Here is a 21,704-nt window from a genome sequence, read left to right on the forward strand (position 1 = left end):
AAAATGTTGCCATTTTTAGCGCAATCAAGTCGATTGCATCGTATTTACAATGGTGGATTTTCTTAATATTTTTCTTGCGTGTCGCATTATGTTCTCGGACTACATATATCTTTAAATTTGCTAGAATCGTGCTCGCTAATAATTTGTTTAATCTGTTAAAAGCGTTTCGTCGACGAACTCGGTGGGCATGCACAGCTCAAATAATTCTGTGAATTTCGACCGATTAATTCTGCGTTTTTCGTGATTGCGGCCAGAACTTCAAACCAACGAAAAATTCGTTACGTGTAGCCGTACCTTTAGTAATCCTACTTACATAATCATCGTCACCTACATTGATAAATGGTCGTCTCGTCTGTCACTTTTTAAATATCCCTGTCGTCGGGTCGTCAGAATCGTCACAAAACATGGGAGGACCCCCTCTATTGGTATTGTCTGACCGTAATGGTGAAGATGTGCTGTTTATACCGAGTCACAGTGTGCTCTCGACCTGAATGTTTATCTCCATTGTACAAGCTTTGATGGAAGTCTCTGGATTGTTTCAGTTTGACCTGGTATGCTCCCGGGTCAGCTACACAACCATCAGCAACATTGCTTACATGGTAGTGGCCACTCCATTCGGAGTCGTCAGCGGCTGGCTGTCAGACAGGCAAGTTCCTAACACATGTATTTGCCCTGGTGGGAGCCAAAGAGCTGCAGCTAATCTCACGACTCATGTATTTTTATTCATTTATCAATGACGCAAGTGAAAAGTTTTGGTGCCTGTTAACCTTACAGCAAAATATTTTGACATAGTAACAAGACGAATATCAGTGTTTACAAACCAAAGCGTTTGCTTTTCTTCAGGTTTGGAAGACGCTTGCTATCTGCAGGAGGCATGGTATCTATGGGACTCATAGGGCTAGTCATGGCATTCTCTGTCAATATAGAGATGTACATAGCCCTGAGATGTCTCATGTCTATTCCAACTATCGCTGTCTATGACAGCACAAACTCCCTTTGTAAGTTTTAAGAAAGAACTATATTACAAAATCTACTAACACACTCCTGCATTATGTTCAAGGCTATAACGAAGGTGCTGCTGAAATTGAGTACTGCCAGGGAACTAATATAATAAAATGTTTATTGCGCCACAAACCAACTTCAGCTCACAAACGTCTTTAGTAACTGCAACAGTGGATGAATAATAAATAATACATATATTTGCTATTTTTTGAGAAGTTTTAAACTTGCATGTATGTATTTAGTTTGGGTATAGGGTATATTTGGGTAGTTTATGGTATCATTGCTTGTTCAATTAAAACCGACTTTTCACTTCAGCGAGGTAACTGACCACGTTTACACACTCAGCAATCATGGGATGACATTGGGCTTCACATGTCTTTTCCAAATCTTACCAGCTGACTTATAAATACTATATAAGCAGCTGCTGCTGCTTCACAACATCTTTTACAGTACCACTTTTTTGAGATTGTGGTATACTGTAGCGGTTCTAAAACAGAACAATACTCTAAATTTCACGTTATGAGTTTTGGTCATGATAATAAAACAATAAGGTGCATCTAGTTTAAGTAGACTCAAGAACAAACTGGTCGCGCCTTATGATCTTATCATATTGGGTTGAAAAAGTGCCACCAATGATTACATGTTGTTCCTATCTCAAGTGTGTATTTCTGATAAAAAAAACTTCTACAACATTGCTGTAAAGGGTCGCTTTGCTCAGCAATAGATTATATTATTGGTTTGTGCTAGAGTATTATAAACTCCTCTCATATGCTAAAGCCCATGATACCAAGACATAAGTTAGGCTTCACACTAAATACTCATCTGTGGCTAATAGCCTGTGACTTGCAAAACCTGTAAAAATCAGTACCGCTCTGAGAGGGCTGAGCCAAACATTTTTATAATGGTAATTATGCAATTGGCTTTTCGATCAGGTTAGATTAAAACTCAAGCAACTTGTACATATAGCTACAATACTTACATGTACGTATAGCTACTTATAAGTATGCATGCCACTTATCTTTGTATATATTTAGTATACAGGCATATATATGTATATATGAAAATATACAAACATATATATATATATATATATAAACATATATATATATAAACATATATATATATATATATATATAAACATATATCTATAGGCATACCAATCTTGCCAAGGCTTGGATCGACTACAAAAACGCCTATGACTCAATTTTCCATAGTTGGATACTTGAGTGCCTCAGTATGTATAAGGTTCCCCCTGCTCTTGTGGCATTCATCAAGATGTCAATGACCAAATGGAAGATGGAACTGGAGGCTAATGGCAAAAAGCTGGCGAGTGTAAAAATTAAGCAAGGCATCTATCAGGTGACTCCATATCACCGCTGCTCCTCTGCATATGCCTAAACCCTCTAAGCAATATGCTGGAGAAGACTCAATATGGGTACCAGTTTAAGAGTGGCACCAAGATAAACCCCCTCCTCTACACATGCATGACATCAAGCTGTACGCTAACAAAGAAAGGGACATTGATTCGCTAATACACCTCACTCAGGTATACAGCAAGGACATTGGAACGACCTTCGGTATTGAGAAATGTAGGAGGCTAATTCCTAAGAAAGACCATTCTATGCTCACAGATAGCCTAAGAATGCCAAATAGTACCATCAAAGATGTAGAAGAAGGGTACAAGTACTTGGGGATTATGCAAAACAACATCAACCACGAAGCCGAAGTACATCACAAAGCCATTACTGAATACAAGAAACGCCTTCGGCAGGTCCTACGGAGCCAGCTCAATACCAAGAACCAAGTCATGGAAATAAATACCGACGTACTGCCAGTAATAAGATATCCAGCAGGCATAATAAAGTGGACTGAGGAAGCCATCAAGGAAACAGATATAGCAACTCGTAAACTGCTGACCATGCATGGAGCACTCAACCCAAAATTTGATACTACTAGATTGTATCTCGATAGGAAATATGGCCGTAGGGAACTCAAAAGTGTACAGCAGACAGTGAAGGAGGAAGAACAAAGCATCAAAGCCTGTGCAGCTTCCATGGCCACTTCAGATAAGTTGCTAGCTGAACTTCAATCAGCTGCTCTGACAATGGAGCTTTGCAGTGATGATGAGGAAACTGACTGGCACATGAAACCTCTTCATGGTGCCTACCATCGACAAGTATCTAAGGTTGGTGATCTTCACCAGACATATATGTGGCTGAACAAAGAAAACCTAACGGCCAATACAGAGTCGCTAATCATGGCAGCCCAGGAGCAAGTGCTCCCAACAAGGCAACTCCAAACAAGAATCTATCACAATAGAGACGAGTCTAAAAGCAGACTGTGCAAAAATGCACCTGAGACCATCCAACACATCATCAGTGGATGCAAACAGCTCGCAGGAAGCGCATAAACAGAGCGGCATAATCATGTCGCAGGTGTTGTGTATAGAAGTCTATGTGATGAGTATGGCCCTAATAAACCAAAATACTGGTGGGAAGCTCCTGGTAAGGTCAATGAAAATGACCGCGCTAAGATTCTCTGGGACTTCTACATCCGGGCTGACAAGCATCTCCTAGAAAACCAACCAGATATAGTGGTGGTGGACAAGGAGAGCAAGAAGGCTACTATAATAGATATAGCAGTACCCAATGACTACAATATAGCCAGCAAAGAAAAAGAAAAGGTAGAGAAATATCTCTCTTTTGGAGACGCGATTGAAAAATGCTGGGATGTAAAAACAACGGTAATCCCAGTAGTCATTGGGGCACTGGGCGCAATAACACTGGCGCATAAAATGTGGCTTGCCCAAATACCAACAACAATCAACTCAGGTGTGTTGCAGAAAAGTGCGCTATTGGGAACAGCTAACATCTTGAAGCAAATGCTCAAACTCCCAGTTCTCTGGTAGGAGACCTGAGTTAGAGCAGAAATTACCACCCACACGGGTTAACCGGGGTGAGGAAACAAGTTTTTATACATATAAATATATATATATGTATGCATACATATATATATATATATATATATATATATGTATGCATACATATATATGTTTATGCATATATATATTATCACATATTCTCATATTATACACACACCTGCGCGCGTATGCACGTGCACAGATACGGCCATACATACATATATATACTGTAAAACCTTTAATTGAACGTCACCTCCTTTTGAGCGCCACCTCTATTGAAACTTCACCTCCAATTGACTGCCACCCTGAGAAAAGGGTTGAAAAATGGAGTGCCACTCTCTAATTAAAAGCCACCTCCATTTGACCATCACGTTGACATTATTTGATCTTTACGAGCCTATAATATCAATTGTTCAATAGAAAAGTTTCCACAGAATCGTTTCTATTTAATGAATCGCTTACATCAATAACAATAAAATTTCTCGTTGTCCAATATCTAAAGCTTTTCATTTCGTTAAAACTTTGAAATTAACACCATAAAAATAATTAATCAATCATTAATCAATCAAATTAATTAATCAATAATTAATTACTACTGTCTCAGGCTAATAGTAGTTCCTTGTTTAACGCAGTCTTGATAATTCGAAGTACATTATGTAAAATAATATATGTATATAATGTACTTATAAAAAATAGTTTACATTTACAATTTACAATGGTAAAAAAGGTTAAGATTAGCGGGCAAAACTTTTATGGGTTGCAGTTGTGCTGAATGCATTGCGTAAAAGTTTTATTCTGTCAAAAAATTGTTTGGACGCTAATATCAGCTCGCTCAGCGGTCCAAAAAATGAGTTGAGGTCAGAAGATGTCGTGGAAGGTACTGAACAACCAGAAGATGTTCATTCAATCAAAAGCAACAATCAGAACGCCGCTATCCAAGCAAAAGATGACAAATCTTTTTGTTTTAGGACGTTAGTTCTTGTTTCTGCATGTAATGTAATTATGGTTCGTTTATGTGTCTGGTTAATGAATATATATATTTGTAGCACGTGATCGATTATCGTTACACAACTTATAAATTTGCAGATTTATAGCATATTATTTAATAGCATCCTTGCGATTATCTTAACACGACTTACAAAGAATCGACCCTCATAATTCCACTTCTATTGCATTTGAAAAGCAAGTTCTGGCCGCAAACTGTAGCAAACATATCAATGAGTGCAATGATATTTTATTCAACATTGCTAAATATAGATATAAAAAAAATGCCTTCAAGTTTAGAATGAAATAAAAAATTCAAAGCTTTAGCAAATTGCAAAGCAAGAAAAAGGCTATAATATGATCCCAGATTAATTGTAAACAATAGATAACAACTGGTAGAGATATATCTTGGCTTCCCCATGCAAATTTTATTTAGATATATTTGACAAGTTAAAGGTAAGTTAGGAGATTTGTTGCATTCAAAAAGGTTTAACATGGCTCCACCAAAAAAAGAGGGCCAAATATAGGCGACATTCGCTTCGCCCGAAAAAGGGCTAAAATTATCTTCCCAAAATTCTGACCAACCATTTGAAAAATAGACTGCCAGCCACTATTTGAACGCCGCCTCCAATTGATTGCCCTTACAGAAGAAGGATTGAAAGTTAGAGCGCCATAGCGTTCAATTTGAGGTTTTATGGTAGTTTTAATATGGTGATGAGTGGCCAGCACTAACTACCTTGCTGCTTGCAGACTTGCGCAAAGAAAGAACGAACATTGCAAAAAAACTGACATACTAACAAAAGAAAAATTGTTTTGCCAATTTTATGACTCCTCAAACAATTGACACGAAAAGTCTTCGCGATTGTTGTAAAAATTCATAGTTGTTCTTTTGCAGTGAGTGAGATTACCTCCCCTGTCAAGAGACCCCATCTTTTGATAGGATTAGTCTTCTCATGGAGCGTGAGTATCTGCCTTGCATCTCCCTTAGCATACTGGCTCACTGACTGGTTCTACTTCCAGATTGCCATCAGCCTGCCCAGCGTCGTAATCGGTGCCATCCTCTGGTGGTAGGTAATTTGCACTGCTGTTTATTTGAGCTGCTCGGCTTGAACAATGAATACTTTGGAAAGATACTTGGGATGAAAATTCTGGTAATATAGTTAATCATTTGGTTACATTTATTATTTTGAAATCCGATGCTATTCATAGCTCTTTTGACTATCACGTTTGAATATTGGTTAAATTGCAAAAATGGTTAAAATGGAAAGGTTTTAACTTTACTGAGAAATATAAAACTTTGACAAATAAGCAAGAACTTTTTCTTTTGACACACACGATGCTTGTTTATATTTGTCATTGACTTGTGTTTTTTTACACTTATTAATACTGTGCCTAACGCTTTAATCATTTGCCTCAATATTCTCAAAAGCACAAAAATATTTTGATATTATGTCAAGGCCAAAACAAAACTAGAACTAATAATAATACATTAAAACTTCAAAATGAGGTTCAAAATGTAATAAACAACCTATATATATAACATCATAATGAAAATTAAGACTGCATTATAGTTTTTTCAAAGTTCTTCACGAGCATCTAGTAAGATGAACACACCTACATAATAGAGGTATGTAATAGAGGTATGTAATAGTGAATGTAGCGGTTCAGTGCAACTAATCTTTGATGCCACATTTGTGATAGGGTCTACGATGAGTCGCCGCATTGGCTCTTTGGCAAAAAGAGGTACAAAGAGGCTCAATTAGTTCTGGATAAAATTGCAAGATGGAACAAACTCACAGATGTTAACATCACGCTATCGATAGATAACCACTTTATAACCGACCAAGAGACAAAGCGTAGTGACGAAAAAAATCTGGAAGCGAGGGAAGGGACAAAAGAGGAGACAAATGCTTGTGTGACGATATGCAGGCATCCTAAGTTTATAGCCATTTTCCTTATCTGCTGCTTCGGTTGGTGAGTACAGGTTATGATTGTTACCCGTGTTATGAAATAAAATATGTTTGTAATCGCTTACAGGCTTATCTATTGCTTTCTCCACAAAAAGCCTGATGTTTATACATTTATATTTACCTCTCATGTGATAACAGCTGACTCAACTTATCTGCGAGCTGCACAACAACAATAAAATACTTCTAGATAGCAGTAGCAAGTAGCAAAGACAACTAGCAGATGCAACTAGCAAAGACAACTAGCAGATGCAACTAGCAAAGACAACTAGCAGATGCAACTAGCAAAGACAACTAGCAGATGCAACTAGCAAAGACAACTAGCAGATGCAACTAGCAAAGACAACTAGCAGATGCAACTAGCAAAGACAAATAGCAGATGCAACTAGCAAAGACAAATAGCAGATGCAACTAGCAAAGACAAATAGCAGATGCAACTAGCAAAGACAAATAGCAGATGCAACTAGCAAAGACAAATAGCAGATACAACTAGCAAAGACAACTAGCAGATGCAACTAGCAAAGACAACTAGCAGATGCAACTAGCAAAGACAACTAGCAGATGCAACTAGCAAAGACAAATAGCAGATGTAACTAGCAAAGACAAATAGCAGATGCAACTAGCAAAGACAAATAGCAGATGCAACTAGCAAAGACGAATAGCAGATGCAACTAGCAAAGACAAATAGCAGATGCAACTATCAAAGACAAATAGCAGATGCAACTAGCAAAGACAACTAGCAGATGCAACTATCAAAGACAACTAGCAGATGCAACTAGCAAAGACAACTAGCAGATGCAACTATCAAAGACAAATAGCAGATGCAACTATCAAAGACAACTAGCAGATGCAACTATCAAAGACAAATAGCAGATGCAACTAGCAAAGACAACTAGCAGATGCAACTATCAAAGACAACTAGCAGATGCAACTAGCAAAGACAACTAGCAGATGCAACTATCAAAGACAAATAGCAGATGCAACTATCAAAGACAACTAGCAGATGCAACTATCAAAGACAAATAGCAGATGCAACTATCAAAGACAAATAGCAGATGCAACTAGCAAAGACAACTAGCAGATGCAACTAGCAAAGACAACTAGCAGATGCAACTATCAAAGACAAATAGCAAATGCAACTAGCAAAGACAAATAGCAGATGCAACTAGCAAAGACAAATAGCAGATGCAACTAGCAAAGACAACTAGCAGATGCAACTAGCAAAGACAACTAGCAGATGCAACTAGCAAAGACAACTAGCAGATGCAACTAGCAAAGACAAATAGCAGATACAACTAGCAAAGACAACTAGCAGATGCAACTAGCAAAGACAACTAGCAGATGCAACTAGCAAAGACAACTAGCAGATGCAACTAGCAAAGACAAATAGCAGATGCAACTAGCAAAGACAAATAGCAGATACAACTAGCAAAGACAACTAGCAGATGCAACTAGCAAAGACAAATAGCAGATGCAACTAGCAAAGACAAATAGCAGATGCAACTAGCAAAGACAAATAGCAGATGCAACTAGCAAAGACAAATAGCAGATGCAACTAGCAAAGACAAATAGCAGATGCAACTAGCAAAGACAAATAGCAGATACAACTATCAAAGACAACTAGCAGATGCAACTAGCAAAGACAAATAGCAGATGCAACTAGCAAAGACAACTAGCAGATGCAACTAGCAAAGACAAATAGCAGATGCAACTAGCGAAGACAAATAGCAGATGCAACTAGCAAAGACAACTAGCAGATGCAACTAGCAAAGACAAATAGCAGATGCAACTAGCGAAGACAAATAGCAGATGCAACTAGCAAAGACAACTAGCAGATGCAACTAGCAAAGACAACTAGCAGATGCAACTATCAAAGACAAATAGCAGATACAACTAGCAAAGACAACTAGCAGATGCAACTAGCAAAGACAACTAGCAGATGCAACTATCAAAGACAAATAGCAGATACAACTAGCAAAGACAACTAGCAGATGCAACTAGCAAAGACAAATAGCAGATGCAACTAGCAAAGACAACTAGCAGATACAACTAGCAAAGACAACTAGCAGATGCAACTAGCAAAGACAAATAGCAGATGCAACTAGCAAAGACAAATAGCAGATGCAACTAGCAAAGACAACTAGCAGATGCAACTAGCAAAGACAAATAGCAGATGCAACTAGCAAAGACAACTAGCAGATGCAACTAGCAAAGACAAATAGCAGATGCAACTAGCAAAGACAACTAGCAGATGCAACTAGCAAAGACAAATAGCAGATGCAACTAGCAAAGACAAATAGCAGATGCAACTAGCAAAGACAAATAGCAGATGCAACTAGCAAAGACAAATAGCAGATGCAACTAGCAAAGACAAATAGCAGATGCAACTAGCAAAGACAACTAGCAGATGCAACTAGCAAAGACAACTAGCAGATACAACTATCAAAGACAAATAGCAGATACAACTAGCAAAGACAACTAGCAGATGCAACTAGCAAAGACAACTAGCAGATGCAACTATCAAAGACAAATAGCAGATACAACTAACAAAGACAACTAGCAGATGCAACTAGCAAAGACAAATAGCAGATGCAACTAGCAAAGACAACTAGCAGATACAACTAGCAAAGACAACTAGCAGATGCAACTAGCAAAGACAAATAGCAGATGCAACTAGCAAAGACAAATAGCAGATGCAACTAGCAAAGACAACTAGCAGATGCAACTAGCAAAGACAAATAGCAGATGCAACTAGCAAAGACAACTAGCAGATGCAACTAGCAAAGACAAATAGCAGATGCAACTAGCAAAGACAAATAGCAGATGCAACTAGCAAAGACAACTAGCAGATGCAACTAGCAAAGACAACTAGCAGATGCAACTATCAAAGACAAATAGCAGATGCAACTAGCAAAGACAAATAGCAGATGCAACTAGCAAAGACAAATAGCAGATGCAACTAGCAAAGACAAATAGCAGATGCAACTAGCAAAGACAAATAGCAGATGCAACTAGCAAAGACAACTAGCAGATGCAACTAGCAAAGACAACTAGCAGATGCAACTAGCAAAGACAACTAGCAGATGCAACTATCAAAGACAACTAGCAGATGCAACTATCAAAGACAACTAGCAGATACAACTAGCAAAGACAACTAGCAGATGCAACTATCAAAGACAACTAGCAGATGCAACTAGCAAAGACAAATAGCAGATGCAACTAGCAAAGACAACTAGCAGATGCAACTAGCAAAGACAACTAGCAGATGCAACTAGCAAAGACAACTAGCAGATGCAACTATCAAAGACAACTAGCAGATGCAACTATCAAAGACAAATAGCAGATACAACTATCAAAGACAAATAGCAGATACAACTAGCAAAGACAACTAGCAGATGCAACTAGCAAAGACAAATAGCAGATGCAACTAGCAAAGACAACTAGCAGATGCAACTAGCAAAGACAAATAGCAGATGCAACTAGCAAAGACAACTAGCAGATGCAACTAGCAAAGACAACTAGCAGATGCAACTAGCAAAGACAACTAGCAGATGCAACTATCAAAGACAACTAGCAGATGCAACTATCAAAGACAAATAGCAGATACAACTATCAAAGACAAATAGCAGATACAACTAGCAAAGACAACTAGCAGATGCAACTAGCAAAGACAAATAGCAGATGCAACTAGCAAAGACAACTAGCAGATGCAACTAGCAAAGACAAATAGCAGATGCAACTAGCAAAGACAACTAGCAGATGCAACTAGCAAAGACAAATAGCAGATGCAACTAGCAAAGACAAATAGCAGATGCAACTAGCAAAGACAACTAGCAGATGCAACTAGCAAAGACAACTAGCAGATGCAACTATCAAAGACAACTAGCAGATGCAACTAGCAAAGACAAATAGCAGATGCAACTAGCAAAGACAACTAGCAGATGCAACTATCAAAGACAACTAGCAGATGCAACTATCAAAGACAACTAGCAGATGCAACTAGCAAAGACAACTAGCAGATGCAACTATCAAAGACAACTAGCAGATGCAACTAGCAAAGACAACTAGCAGATGCAACTATCAAAGGCAACTAGCAGATGCAACTAGCAAAGACAAATAGCAGATGCAACTAGCAAAGACAAATAGCAGATGCAACTAGCAAAGACAAATAGCAGATGCAACTATCAAAGACAACTAGCAGATGCAACTATCAAAGACAACTAGCAGATGCAACTAGCAAAGACAAATAGCAGATGCAACTAGCAAAGACAACTAGCAGATGCAACTATCAAAGACAACTAGCAGATGCAACTATCAAAGACAAATAGCAGATACAACTAGCAAAGACAACTAGCAGATGCAACTAGCAAAGACAACTAGCAGATGCAACTATCAAAGACAAATAGCAGATACAACTAGCAAAGACAACTAGCAGATGCAACTAGCAAAGACAAATAGCAGATGCAACTAGCAAAGACAACTAGCAGATACAACTAGCAAAGACAACTAGCAGATGCAACTAGCAAAGACAAATAGCAGATGCAACTAGCAAAGACAACTAGCAGATGCAACTAGCAAAGACAACTAGCAGATGCAACTATCAAAGACAAATAGCAGATGCAACTAGCAAAGACAAATAGCAGATGCAACTAGCAAAGACAAATAGCAGATGCAACTAGCAAAGACAACTAGCAGATGCAACTAGCAAAGACAACTAGCAGATGCAACTAGCAAAGACAACTAGCAGATGCAACTAGCAAAGACAAATAGCAGATACAACTAGCAAAGACAACTAGCAGATGCAACTAGCAAAGACAACTAGCAGATGCAACTAGCAAAGACAACTAGCAGATGCAACTAGCAAAGACAAATAGCAGATGCAACTAGCAAAGACAAATAGCAGATACAACTAGCAAAGACAACTAGCAGATGCAACTAGCAAAGACAAATAGCAGATGCAACTAGCAAAGACAAATAGCAGATGCAACTAGCAAAGACAAATAGCAGATGCAACTAGCAAAGACAAATAGCAGATGCAACTAGCAAAGACAAATAGCAGATGCAACTAGCAAAGACAAATAGCAGATGCAACTAGCAAAGACAACTAGCAGATGCAACTAGCAAAGACAAATAGCAGATGCAACTAGCAAAGACAAATAGCAGATGCAACTAGCAAAGACAACTAGCAGATGCAACTAGCAAAGACAACTAGCAGATGCAACTATCAAAGACAAATAGCAGATACAACTAGCAAAGACAACTAGCAGATGCAACTAGCAAAGACAACTAGCAGATGCAACTATCAAAGACAAATAGCAGATACAACTAGCAAAGACAACTAGCAGATGCAACTAGCAAAGACAAATAGCAGATGCAACTAGCAAAGACAACTAGCAGATACAACTAGCAAAGACAACTAGCAGATGCAACTAGCAAAGACAAATAGCAGATGCAACTAGCAAAGACAAATAGCAGATGCAACTAGCAAAGACAACTAGCAGATGCAACTAGCAAAGACAAATAGCAGATGCAACTAGCAAAGACAACTAGCAGATGCAACTAGCAAAGACAAATAGCAGATGCAACTAGCAAAGACAACTAGCAGATGCAACTAGCAAAGACAAATAGCAGATGCAACTAGCAAAGACAAATAGCAGATGCAACTAGCAAAGACAAATAGCAGATGCAACTAGCAAAGACAAATAGCAGATGCAACTAGCAAAGACAAATAGCAGATGCAACTAGCAAAGACAACTAGCAGATGCAACTAGCAAAGACAACTAGCAGATACAACTATCAAAGACAAATAGCAGATACAACTAGCAAAGACAACTAGCAGATGCAACTAGCAAAGACAACTAGCAGATGCAACTATCAAAGACAAATAGCAGATACAACTAACAAAGACAACTAGCAGATGCAACTAGCAAAGACAAATAGCAGATGCAACTAGCAAAGACAACTAGCAGATACAACTAGCAAAGACAACTAGCAGATGCAACTAGCAAAGACAAATAGCAGATGCAACTAGCAAAGACAAATAGCAGATGCAACTAGCAAAGACAACTAGCAGATGCAACTAGCAAAGACAAATAGCAGATGCAACTAGCAAAGACAACTAGCAGATGCAACTAGCAAAGACAAATAGCAGATGCAACTAGCAAAGACAAATAGCAGATGCAACTAGCAAAGACAACTAGCAGATGCAACTAGCAAAGACAACTAGCAGATGCAACTATCAAAGACAAATAGCAGATGCAACTAGCAAAGACAAATAGCAGATGCAACTAGCAAAGACAAATAGCAGATGCAACTAGCAAAGACAAATAGCAGATGCAACTAGCAAAGACAAATAGCAGATGCAACTAGCAAAGACAACTAGCAGATGCAACTAGCAAAGACAACTAGCAGATGCAACTAGCAAAGACAACTAGCAGATGCAACTATCAAAGACAACTAGCAGATGCAACTATCAAAGACAACTAGCAGATACAACTAGCAAAGACAACTAGCAGATGCAACTATCAAAGACAACTAGCAGATGCAACTAGCAAAGACAAATAGCAGATGCAACTAGCAAAGACAACTAGCAGATGCAACTAGCAAAGACAACTAGCAGATGCAACTAGCAAAGACAACTAGCAGATGCAACTATCAAAGACAACTAGCAGATGCAACTATCAAAGACAAATAGCAGATACAACTATCAAAGACAAATAGCAGATACAACTAGCAAAGACAACTAGCAGATGCAACTAGCAAAGACAAATAGCAGATGCAACTAGCAAAGACAACTAGCAGATGCAACTAGCAAAGACAAATAGCAGATGCAACTAGCAAAGACAACTAGCAGATGCAACTAGCAAAGACAAATAGCAGATGCAACTAGCAAAGACAAATAGCAGATGCAACTAGCAAAGACAACTAGCAGATGCAACTAGCAAAGACAAATAGCAGATGCAACTAGCAAAGACAAATAGCAGATGCAACTAGCAAAGACAACTAGCAGATGCAACTAGCAAAGACAACTAGCAGATGCAACTAGCAAAGACAACTAGCAGATGCAACTATCAAAGACAACTAGCAGATGCAACTATCAAAGACAAATAGCAGATACAACTATCAAAGACAAATAGCAGATACAACTAGCAAAGACAACTAGCAGATGCAACTAGCAAAGACAAATAGCAGATGCAACTAGCAAAGACAACTAGCAGATGCAACTAGCAAAGACAAATAGCAGATGCAACTAGCAAAGACAACTAGCAGATGCAACTAGCAAAGACAAATAGCAGATGCAACTAGCAAAGACAAATAGCAGATGCAACTAGCAAAGACAACTAGCAGATGCAACTAGCAAAGACAACTAGCAGATGCAACTATCAAAGACAACTAGCAGATGCAACTAGCAAAGACAAATAGCAGATGCAACTAGCAAAGACAACTAGCAGATGCAACTATCAAAGACAACTAGCAGATGCAACTATCAAAGACAACTAGCAGATGCAACTAGCAAAGACAACTAGCAGATGCAACTATCAAAGACAACTAGCAGATGCAACTAGCAAAGACAACTAGCAGATGCAACTATCAAAGGCAACTAGCAGATGCAACTAGCAAAGACAAATAGCAGATGCAACTAGCAAAGACAAATAGCAGATGCAACTAGCAAAGACAAATAGCAGATGCAACTATCAAAGACAACTAGCAGATGCAACTATCAAAGACAACTAGCAGATGCAACTAGCAAAGACAAGTAGCAGATGCAACTAGCAAAGACAACTAGCAGATGCAACTATCAAAGACAACTAGCAGATGCAACTATCAAAGACAACTAGCAGATGCAACTATCAAAGACAAATAGCAGATACAACTATCAAAGACAAATAGCAGATACAACTAGCAAAGACAACTAGCAGATGCAACTAGCAAAGACAAATAGCAGATGCAACTAGCAAAGACAACTAGCAGATGCAACTAGCAAAGACAAATAGCAGATGCAACTAGCAAAGACAACTAGCAGATGCAACTAGCAAAGACAAATAGCAGATGCAACTAGCAAAGACAAATAGCAGATGCAACTAGCAAAGACAACTAGCAGATGCAACTAGCAAAGACAACTAGCAGATGCAACTATCAAAGACAACTAGCAGATGCAACTAGCAAAGACAAATAGCAGATGCAACTAGCAAAGACAACTAGCAGATGCAACTATCAAAGACAACTAGCAGATGCAACTATCAAAGACAACTAGCAGATGCAACTAGCAAAGACAACTAGCAGATGCAACTATCAAAGACAACTAGCAGATGCAACTAGCAAAGACAACTAGCAGATGCAACTATCAAAGACAACTAGCAGATGCAACTAGCAAAGACAAATAGCAGATGCAACTAGCAAAGACAAATAGCAGATGCAACTAGCAAAGACAAATAGCAGATGCAACTATCAAAGACAACTAGCAGATGCAACTATCAAAGACAACTAGCAGATGCAACTAGCAAAGACAAATAGCAGATGCAACTAGCAAAAACAACTAGCAGATGCAACTATCAAAGACAACTAGCAGATGCAACTATCAAAGACAACTAGCAGATGCAACTAGCAAAGACAAATAGCAGATGCAACTAGCAAAGACAAATAGCAGATGCAACTAGCAAAGACAACTAGCAGATGCAACTATCAAAGACAACTAGCAGATGCAACTAGCAAAGACAACTAGCAGATACAACTAGCAAAGACAACTAGCAGATGCAACTAGCAAAGACAAATAGCAGATGCAACTAGCAAAGACAAATAGCAGATGCAACTAGCAAAGACAACTAGCAGATGCAACTATCAAAGACAACTAGCAGATGCAACTAGCAAAGACAAATAGCAGATGCAACTAGCAAAGACAACTAGCAGATGCAACTATCAAAGACAACTAGCAGATGCAACTAGCAAAGACAAATAGCAGATGCAACTAGCAAAGACAACTAGCAGATGCAACTAGCAAAGACAACTAGCAGATGCATCTAGCAAAGACAAATAGCAGATACAACTAGCAAAGACAACTAGCAGATGCAACTAGCAAAGACAAATAGCAGATGCAACTAGCAAAGACAAATAGCAGATGCAACTAGCAAAGACAAATAGCAGATGCAACTATCAAAGACAACTAGCAGATGCAACTATCAAAGACAACTAGCAGATGCAACTATCAAAGACAACTAGCAGATGCAACTAGCAAAGACAAATAGCAGATGCAACTAGCAAAGACAACTAGCAGATGCAACTAGCAAAGACAACTAGCAGATGCAACTAGCAAAGACAACTAGCAGATACAACTAGCAAAGACAAATAGCAGATGCAACTATCAAAGACAACTAGCAGATGCAACTAGCAAAGACAACTAGCAGATGCAACTAGCAAAGACAAATAGCAGATGCAACTAGCAAAGACAAATAGCAGATGCAACTAGCAAAGACAACTAGCAGATGCAACTAGCAAAGACAACTAGCAGATGCAACTATCAAAGACAACTAGCAGATGCAACTAGCAAAGACAAATAGCAGATGCAACTATCAAAGACAACTAGCAGATGCAACTAGCAAAGACAAATAGCAGATGCAACTAGCAAAGACAACTAGCAGATGCAACTATCAAAGACAACTAGCAGATGCAACTATCAAAGACAACTAGCAGATGCAACTAGCAAAGACAAATAGCAGATGCAACTAGCAAAGACAACTAGCAGATGCAACTATCAAAGACAACTAGCAGATGCAACTATCAAAGACAACTAGCAGATGCAACTAGCAAAGACAAATAGCAGATGCAACTAGCAAAGACAAATAGCAGATGCAACTAGCAAAGACAACTAGCAGATGCAACTATCAAAGACAACTAGCAGATGCAACTAGCAAAGACAACTAGCAGATACAACTAGCAAAGACAACTAGCAGATGCAACTAGCAAAGACAAATAGCAGATGCAACTAGCAAAGACAAATAGCAGATGCAACTAGCAAAGACAACTAGCAGATGCAACTATCAAAGACAACTAGCAGATGCAACTAGCAAAGACAAATAGCAGATGCAACTAGCAAAGACAACTAGCAGATGCAACTATCAAAGACAACTAGCAGATGCAACTAGCAAAGACAAATAGCAGATGCAACTAGCAAAGACAAATAGCAGATGCAACTAGCAAAGACAACTAGCAGATGCAACTATCAAAGACAACTAGCAGATGCAACTAGCAAAGACAACTAGCAGATACAACTAGCAAAGACAACTAGCAGATGCAACTATCAAAGACAACTAGCAGATGCAACTATCAAAGACAACTAGCAGATGCAACTAGCAAAGACAAATAGCAGATGCAACTAGCAAAGACAACTAGCAGATGCAACTATCAAAGACAACTAGCAGATGCAACTATCAAAGACAACTAGCAGATGCAACTAGCAAAGACAAATAGCAGATGCAACTAGCAAAGACAAATAGCAGATGCAACTAGCAAAGACAACTAGCAGATGCAACTATCAAAGACAACTAGCAGATGCAACTAGCAAAGACAACTAGCAGATACAACTAGCAAAGACAACTAGCAGATGCAACTAGCAAAGACAAATAGCAGATGCAACTAGCAAAGACAAATAGCAGATGCAACTAGCAAAGACAACTAGCAGATGCAACTATCAAAGACAACTAGCAGATGCAACTAGCAAAGACAAATAGCAGATGCAACTAGCAAAGACAACTAGCAGATGCAACTATCAAAGACAACTAGCAGATGCAACTAGCAAAGACAAATAGCAGATGCAACTAGCAAAGACAACTAGCAGATGCAACTAGCAAAGACAACTAGCAGATGCAACTAGCAAAGACAAATAGCAGATGCAACTAGCAAAGACAAATAGCAGATGCAACTAGCAAAGACAACTAGCAGATGCAACTAGCAAAGACAACTAGCAGATGCAACTATCAAAGACGACTAGCAGATGCAACTAGCAAAGACAAATAGCAGATGCAACTAGCAAAGACAAATAGCAGATGCAACTATCAAAGACAACTAGCAGATGCAACTAGCAAAGACAAATAGCAGATGCAACTAGCAAAGACAAATAGCAGATACAACTAGCAAAGACAACTAGCAGAGGCAACTAGCAAAGACAAATAGCAGATGCAACTAGCAAAGACAAATAGCAGATACAACTATCAAAGACAAATAGCAGATGCAACTAGCAAAGACAAATAGCAGATGCAACTAGCAAAGACAAATAGCAGATGCAACTAGCAAAGACAAATAGCAGATACAACTAGCAAAGACAAATAGCAGATGCAACTAGCAAAGACAATAGCAGATGCAACTAGCAAAGACAAATAGCAGATGCAACTAGCAAAGACAACTAGCAGATGCAACTAGCAAAGACAACTAGCAGATGCAACTAGCAAAGACAAATAGCAGATGCAACTAGCAAAGACAACTAGCAGATGCAACTAGCAAAGACAAATAGCAGATGCAACTATCAAAGACAACTAGCAGATGCAACTATCAAAGACAACTAGCAGATGCAACTAGCAAAGACAACTAGCAGATGCAACTAGCAAAGACAACTAGCAGATGCAACTAGCAAAGACAAATAGCAAATGCAACTAGCAAAGACAAATAGCAGATGCAACTAGCAAAGACAAATAGCAGATGCAACTATCAAAGACAACTAGCAGATGCAACTATCAAAGACAACTAGCAGATGCAACTAGCAAAGACAACTAGCAGATGCAACTATCAAAGACAACTAGCAGATGCAACTAGCAAAGACAACTAGCAGATGCAACTAGCAAAGACAACTAGCAGATGCAACTAGCAAAGACAAATAGCAGATGCAACTAGCAAAGACAACTAGCAGATGCAACTAGCAAAGACAAATAGCAGATGCAACTATCAAAGACAACTAGCAGATGCAACTAGCAAAGACAAATAGCAGATGCAACTAGCAAAGACAAATAGCAGATGCAACTAGCAAAGACAACTAGCAGATGCAACTAGCAAAAACAACTAGCAGATGCAACTAGCAAAGACAAATAGCAGATGCAACTAGCAAAGACAACTAGCAGATGCAACTAGCAAAGACAAATAGCAGATGCAACTAGCAAAGACAAATAGCAGATGCAACTAGCAAAGACAAATAGCAGATGCAACTAGCAAAGACAAATAGCAGATGCAACTAGCAAAGACAACTAGCAGATGCAACTAGCAAAGACAAAGAGCAGATGCAACTAGCAAAGACAAATAGCAGATGCAACTAGCAAAGACAAATAGCAGATGCAACTAGCAAAAACAACTAGCAGATGCAACTAGCAAAGACAAATAGCAGATGCAACTAGCAAAGACAACTAGCAGATGCAACTAGCAAAGACAAATAGCAGATGCAACTAGCAAAGACAAATAGCAGATGCAACTAGCAAAGACAAATAGCAGATGCAACTAGCAAAGACAAATAGCAGATGCAACTAGCAAAAACAACTAGCAGATGCAACTAGCAAAGACAACTAGCAGATGCAACTAGCAAAGACAACTAGCAGATGCAACTAGCAAAGACAACTAGCAGATGCAACTAGCAAAGACAACTAGCAGATGCAACTAGCAAAGACAAATAGCAGATGCAACTAGCAAAGACAAATAGCAGATGCAACTAGCAAAGACAACTAGCAGATGCAACTAGCAAAGACAAATAGCAGATGCAACTAGCAAAGACAAATAGCAGATGCAACTAGCAAAAACAACTAGCAGATGCAACTAGCAAAGACAAATAGCAGATGCAACTAGCAAAGACAAATAGCAGATGCAACTAGCAAAGACAAATAGCAGATGCAACTAGCAAAGACAACTAGCAGATGCAACTAGCAAAGACAAATAGCAGATGCAACTAGCAAAGACAAATAGCAGATGCAACTAGCAAAGACAAATAGCAGATGCAACTAGCAAAGACAAATAGCAGATACAACTAGCAAAGACAAATAGCAGATGCAACTAGCAAAGACAACTAGCAGATGCAACTAGCAAAGACAACTAGCAGATGCAACTAGCAAAGACAACTAGCAGATGCAACTATCAAAGACAAATAGCAGATGCAACTAGCAAAGACAACTAGCAGATGCAACTAGCAAAGACAAATAGCAGATGCAACTAGCAAAGACAAATAGCAGATGCAACTAGCAAAGACAAATAGCAGATGCAACTAGCAAAGACAAATAGCAGATGCAACTAGCAAAGACAAATAGCAGATGCAACTAGCAAAAACAACTAGCAGATGCAACTAGCAAAGACAACTAGCAGATGCAACTAGCAAAGACAACTAGCAGATGCAACTAGCAAAGACAACTAGCAGATGCAACTATCAAAGACAAATAGCAGATGCAACTAGCAAAGACAACTAGCAGATGCAACTAGCAAAGACAAATAGCAGATGCAACTAGCAAAGACAAATAGCAGATGCAACTAGCAAAGACAACTAGCAGATGCAACTAGCAAAGACAAATAGCAGATGCAACTAGCAAAGACAAATAGCAGATGCAACTAGCAAAAACAACTAGCAGATGCAACTAGCAAAGACAAATAGCAGATGCAACTAGCAAAGACAAATAGCAGATGCAACTAGCAAAGACAAATAGCAGATGCAAGTAGCAAAGACAACTAGCAGATGCAACTAGCAAAGACAACTAGCAGATGCAACTAGCAAAGACAACTAGCAGATGCAACTAGCAAAGACAAATAGCAGATGCAACTAGCAAAGACAAATAGCAGATGCAACTAGCAAAGACAAATAGCAGATGCAACTAGCAAAGACAAATAGCAGATGCAACTAGCAAAGACAAATAGCAGATACAACTAGCAAAGACAAATAGCAGATGCAACTAGCAAAGACAACTAGCAGATGCAACTAGCAAAGACAACTAGCAGATGCAACTAGCAAAGACAACTAGCAGATGCAACTATCAAAGACAAATAGCAGATGCAACTAGCAAAGACAACTAGCAGATGCAACTAGCAAAGACAAATAGCAGATGCAACTAGCAAAGACAAATAGCAGATACAACTAGCAAAGACAAATAGCAGATGCAACTAGCAAAGACAACTAGCAGATGCAACTAGCAAAGACAACTAGCAGATGCAACTAGCAAAGACAACTAGCAGATGCAACTATCAAAGACAAATAGCAGATGCAACTAGCAAAGACAACTAGCAGATGCAACTAGCAAAGACAAATAGCAGATGCAACTAGCAAAGACAAATAGCAGATGCAACTAGCAAAGACAACTAGCAGATGCAACTAGCAAAAACAACTAGCAGATGCAACTAGCAAAGACAAATAGCAGATGCAACTAGCAAAGACAACTAGCAGATGCAACTAGCAAAGACAAATAGCAGATGCAACTAGCAAAGACAACTAGCAGATGCAACTAGCAGAGACAAATAGCAGATGCAACTAGCAAAGACAAATAGCAGATGCAACTAGCAAAGACAACTAGCAGATGCAACTAGCAAAGACAAAGAGCAGATGCAACTAGCAAAGACAAATAGCAGATGCAACTAGCAAAGACAAATAGCAGATACAACTAGCAAAGACAAATAGCAGATGCAACTAGCAAAGACAACTAGCAGATGCAACTAGCAAAGACAACTAGCAGATGCAACTAGCAAAGACAACTAGCAGATGCAACTATCAAAGACAAATAGCAGATGCAACTAGCAAAGACAACTAGCAGATGCAACTAGCAAAGACAAATAGCAGATGCAACTAGCAAAGACAAATAGCAGATGCAACTAGCAAAGACAAATAG

The 21,704-nt window shown here is 38.8% G+C and overlaps 1 protein-coding gene across 1 annotated transcript in view; it reads left to right on the plus strand.

Annotated features, from left to right (window-relative positions):
- LOC137393717 (organic cation transporter protein-like) overlaps positions 1-21,704 on the plus strand; it is a 94,740-nt gene that overhangs the window by 13,547 nt on the left and 59,489 nt on the right. Inside the window, exons 3-6 of the mRNA XM_068080389.1 lie at positions 543-646; positions 844-998; positions 5,802-5,973; positions 6,608-6,880. Coding sequence (XP_067936490.1) covers positions 543-646; positions 844-998; positions 5,802-5,973; positions 6,608-6,880 — 704 coding nt within the window. The remainder of the gene's footprint in view (positions 1-542; positions 647-843; positions 999-5,801; positions 5,974-6,607; positions 6,881-21,704) is intronic.

This window comes from Watersipora subatra, chromosome 4, assembly GCF_963576615.1.
Source record: "Watersipora subatra chromosome 4, tzWatSuba1.1, whole genome shotgun sequence".
Lineage (NCBI taxonomy): Eukaryota > Metazoa > Bryozoa > Gymnolaemata > Cheilostomatida > Watersiporidae > Watersipora > Watersipora subatra.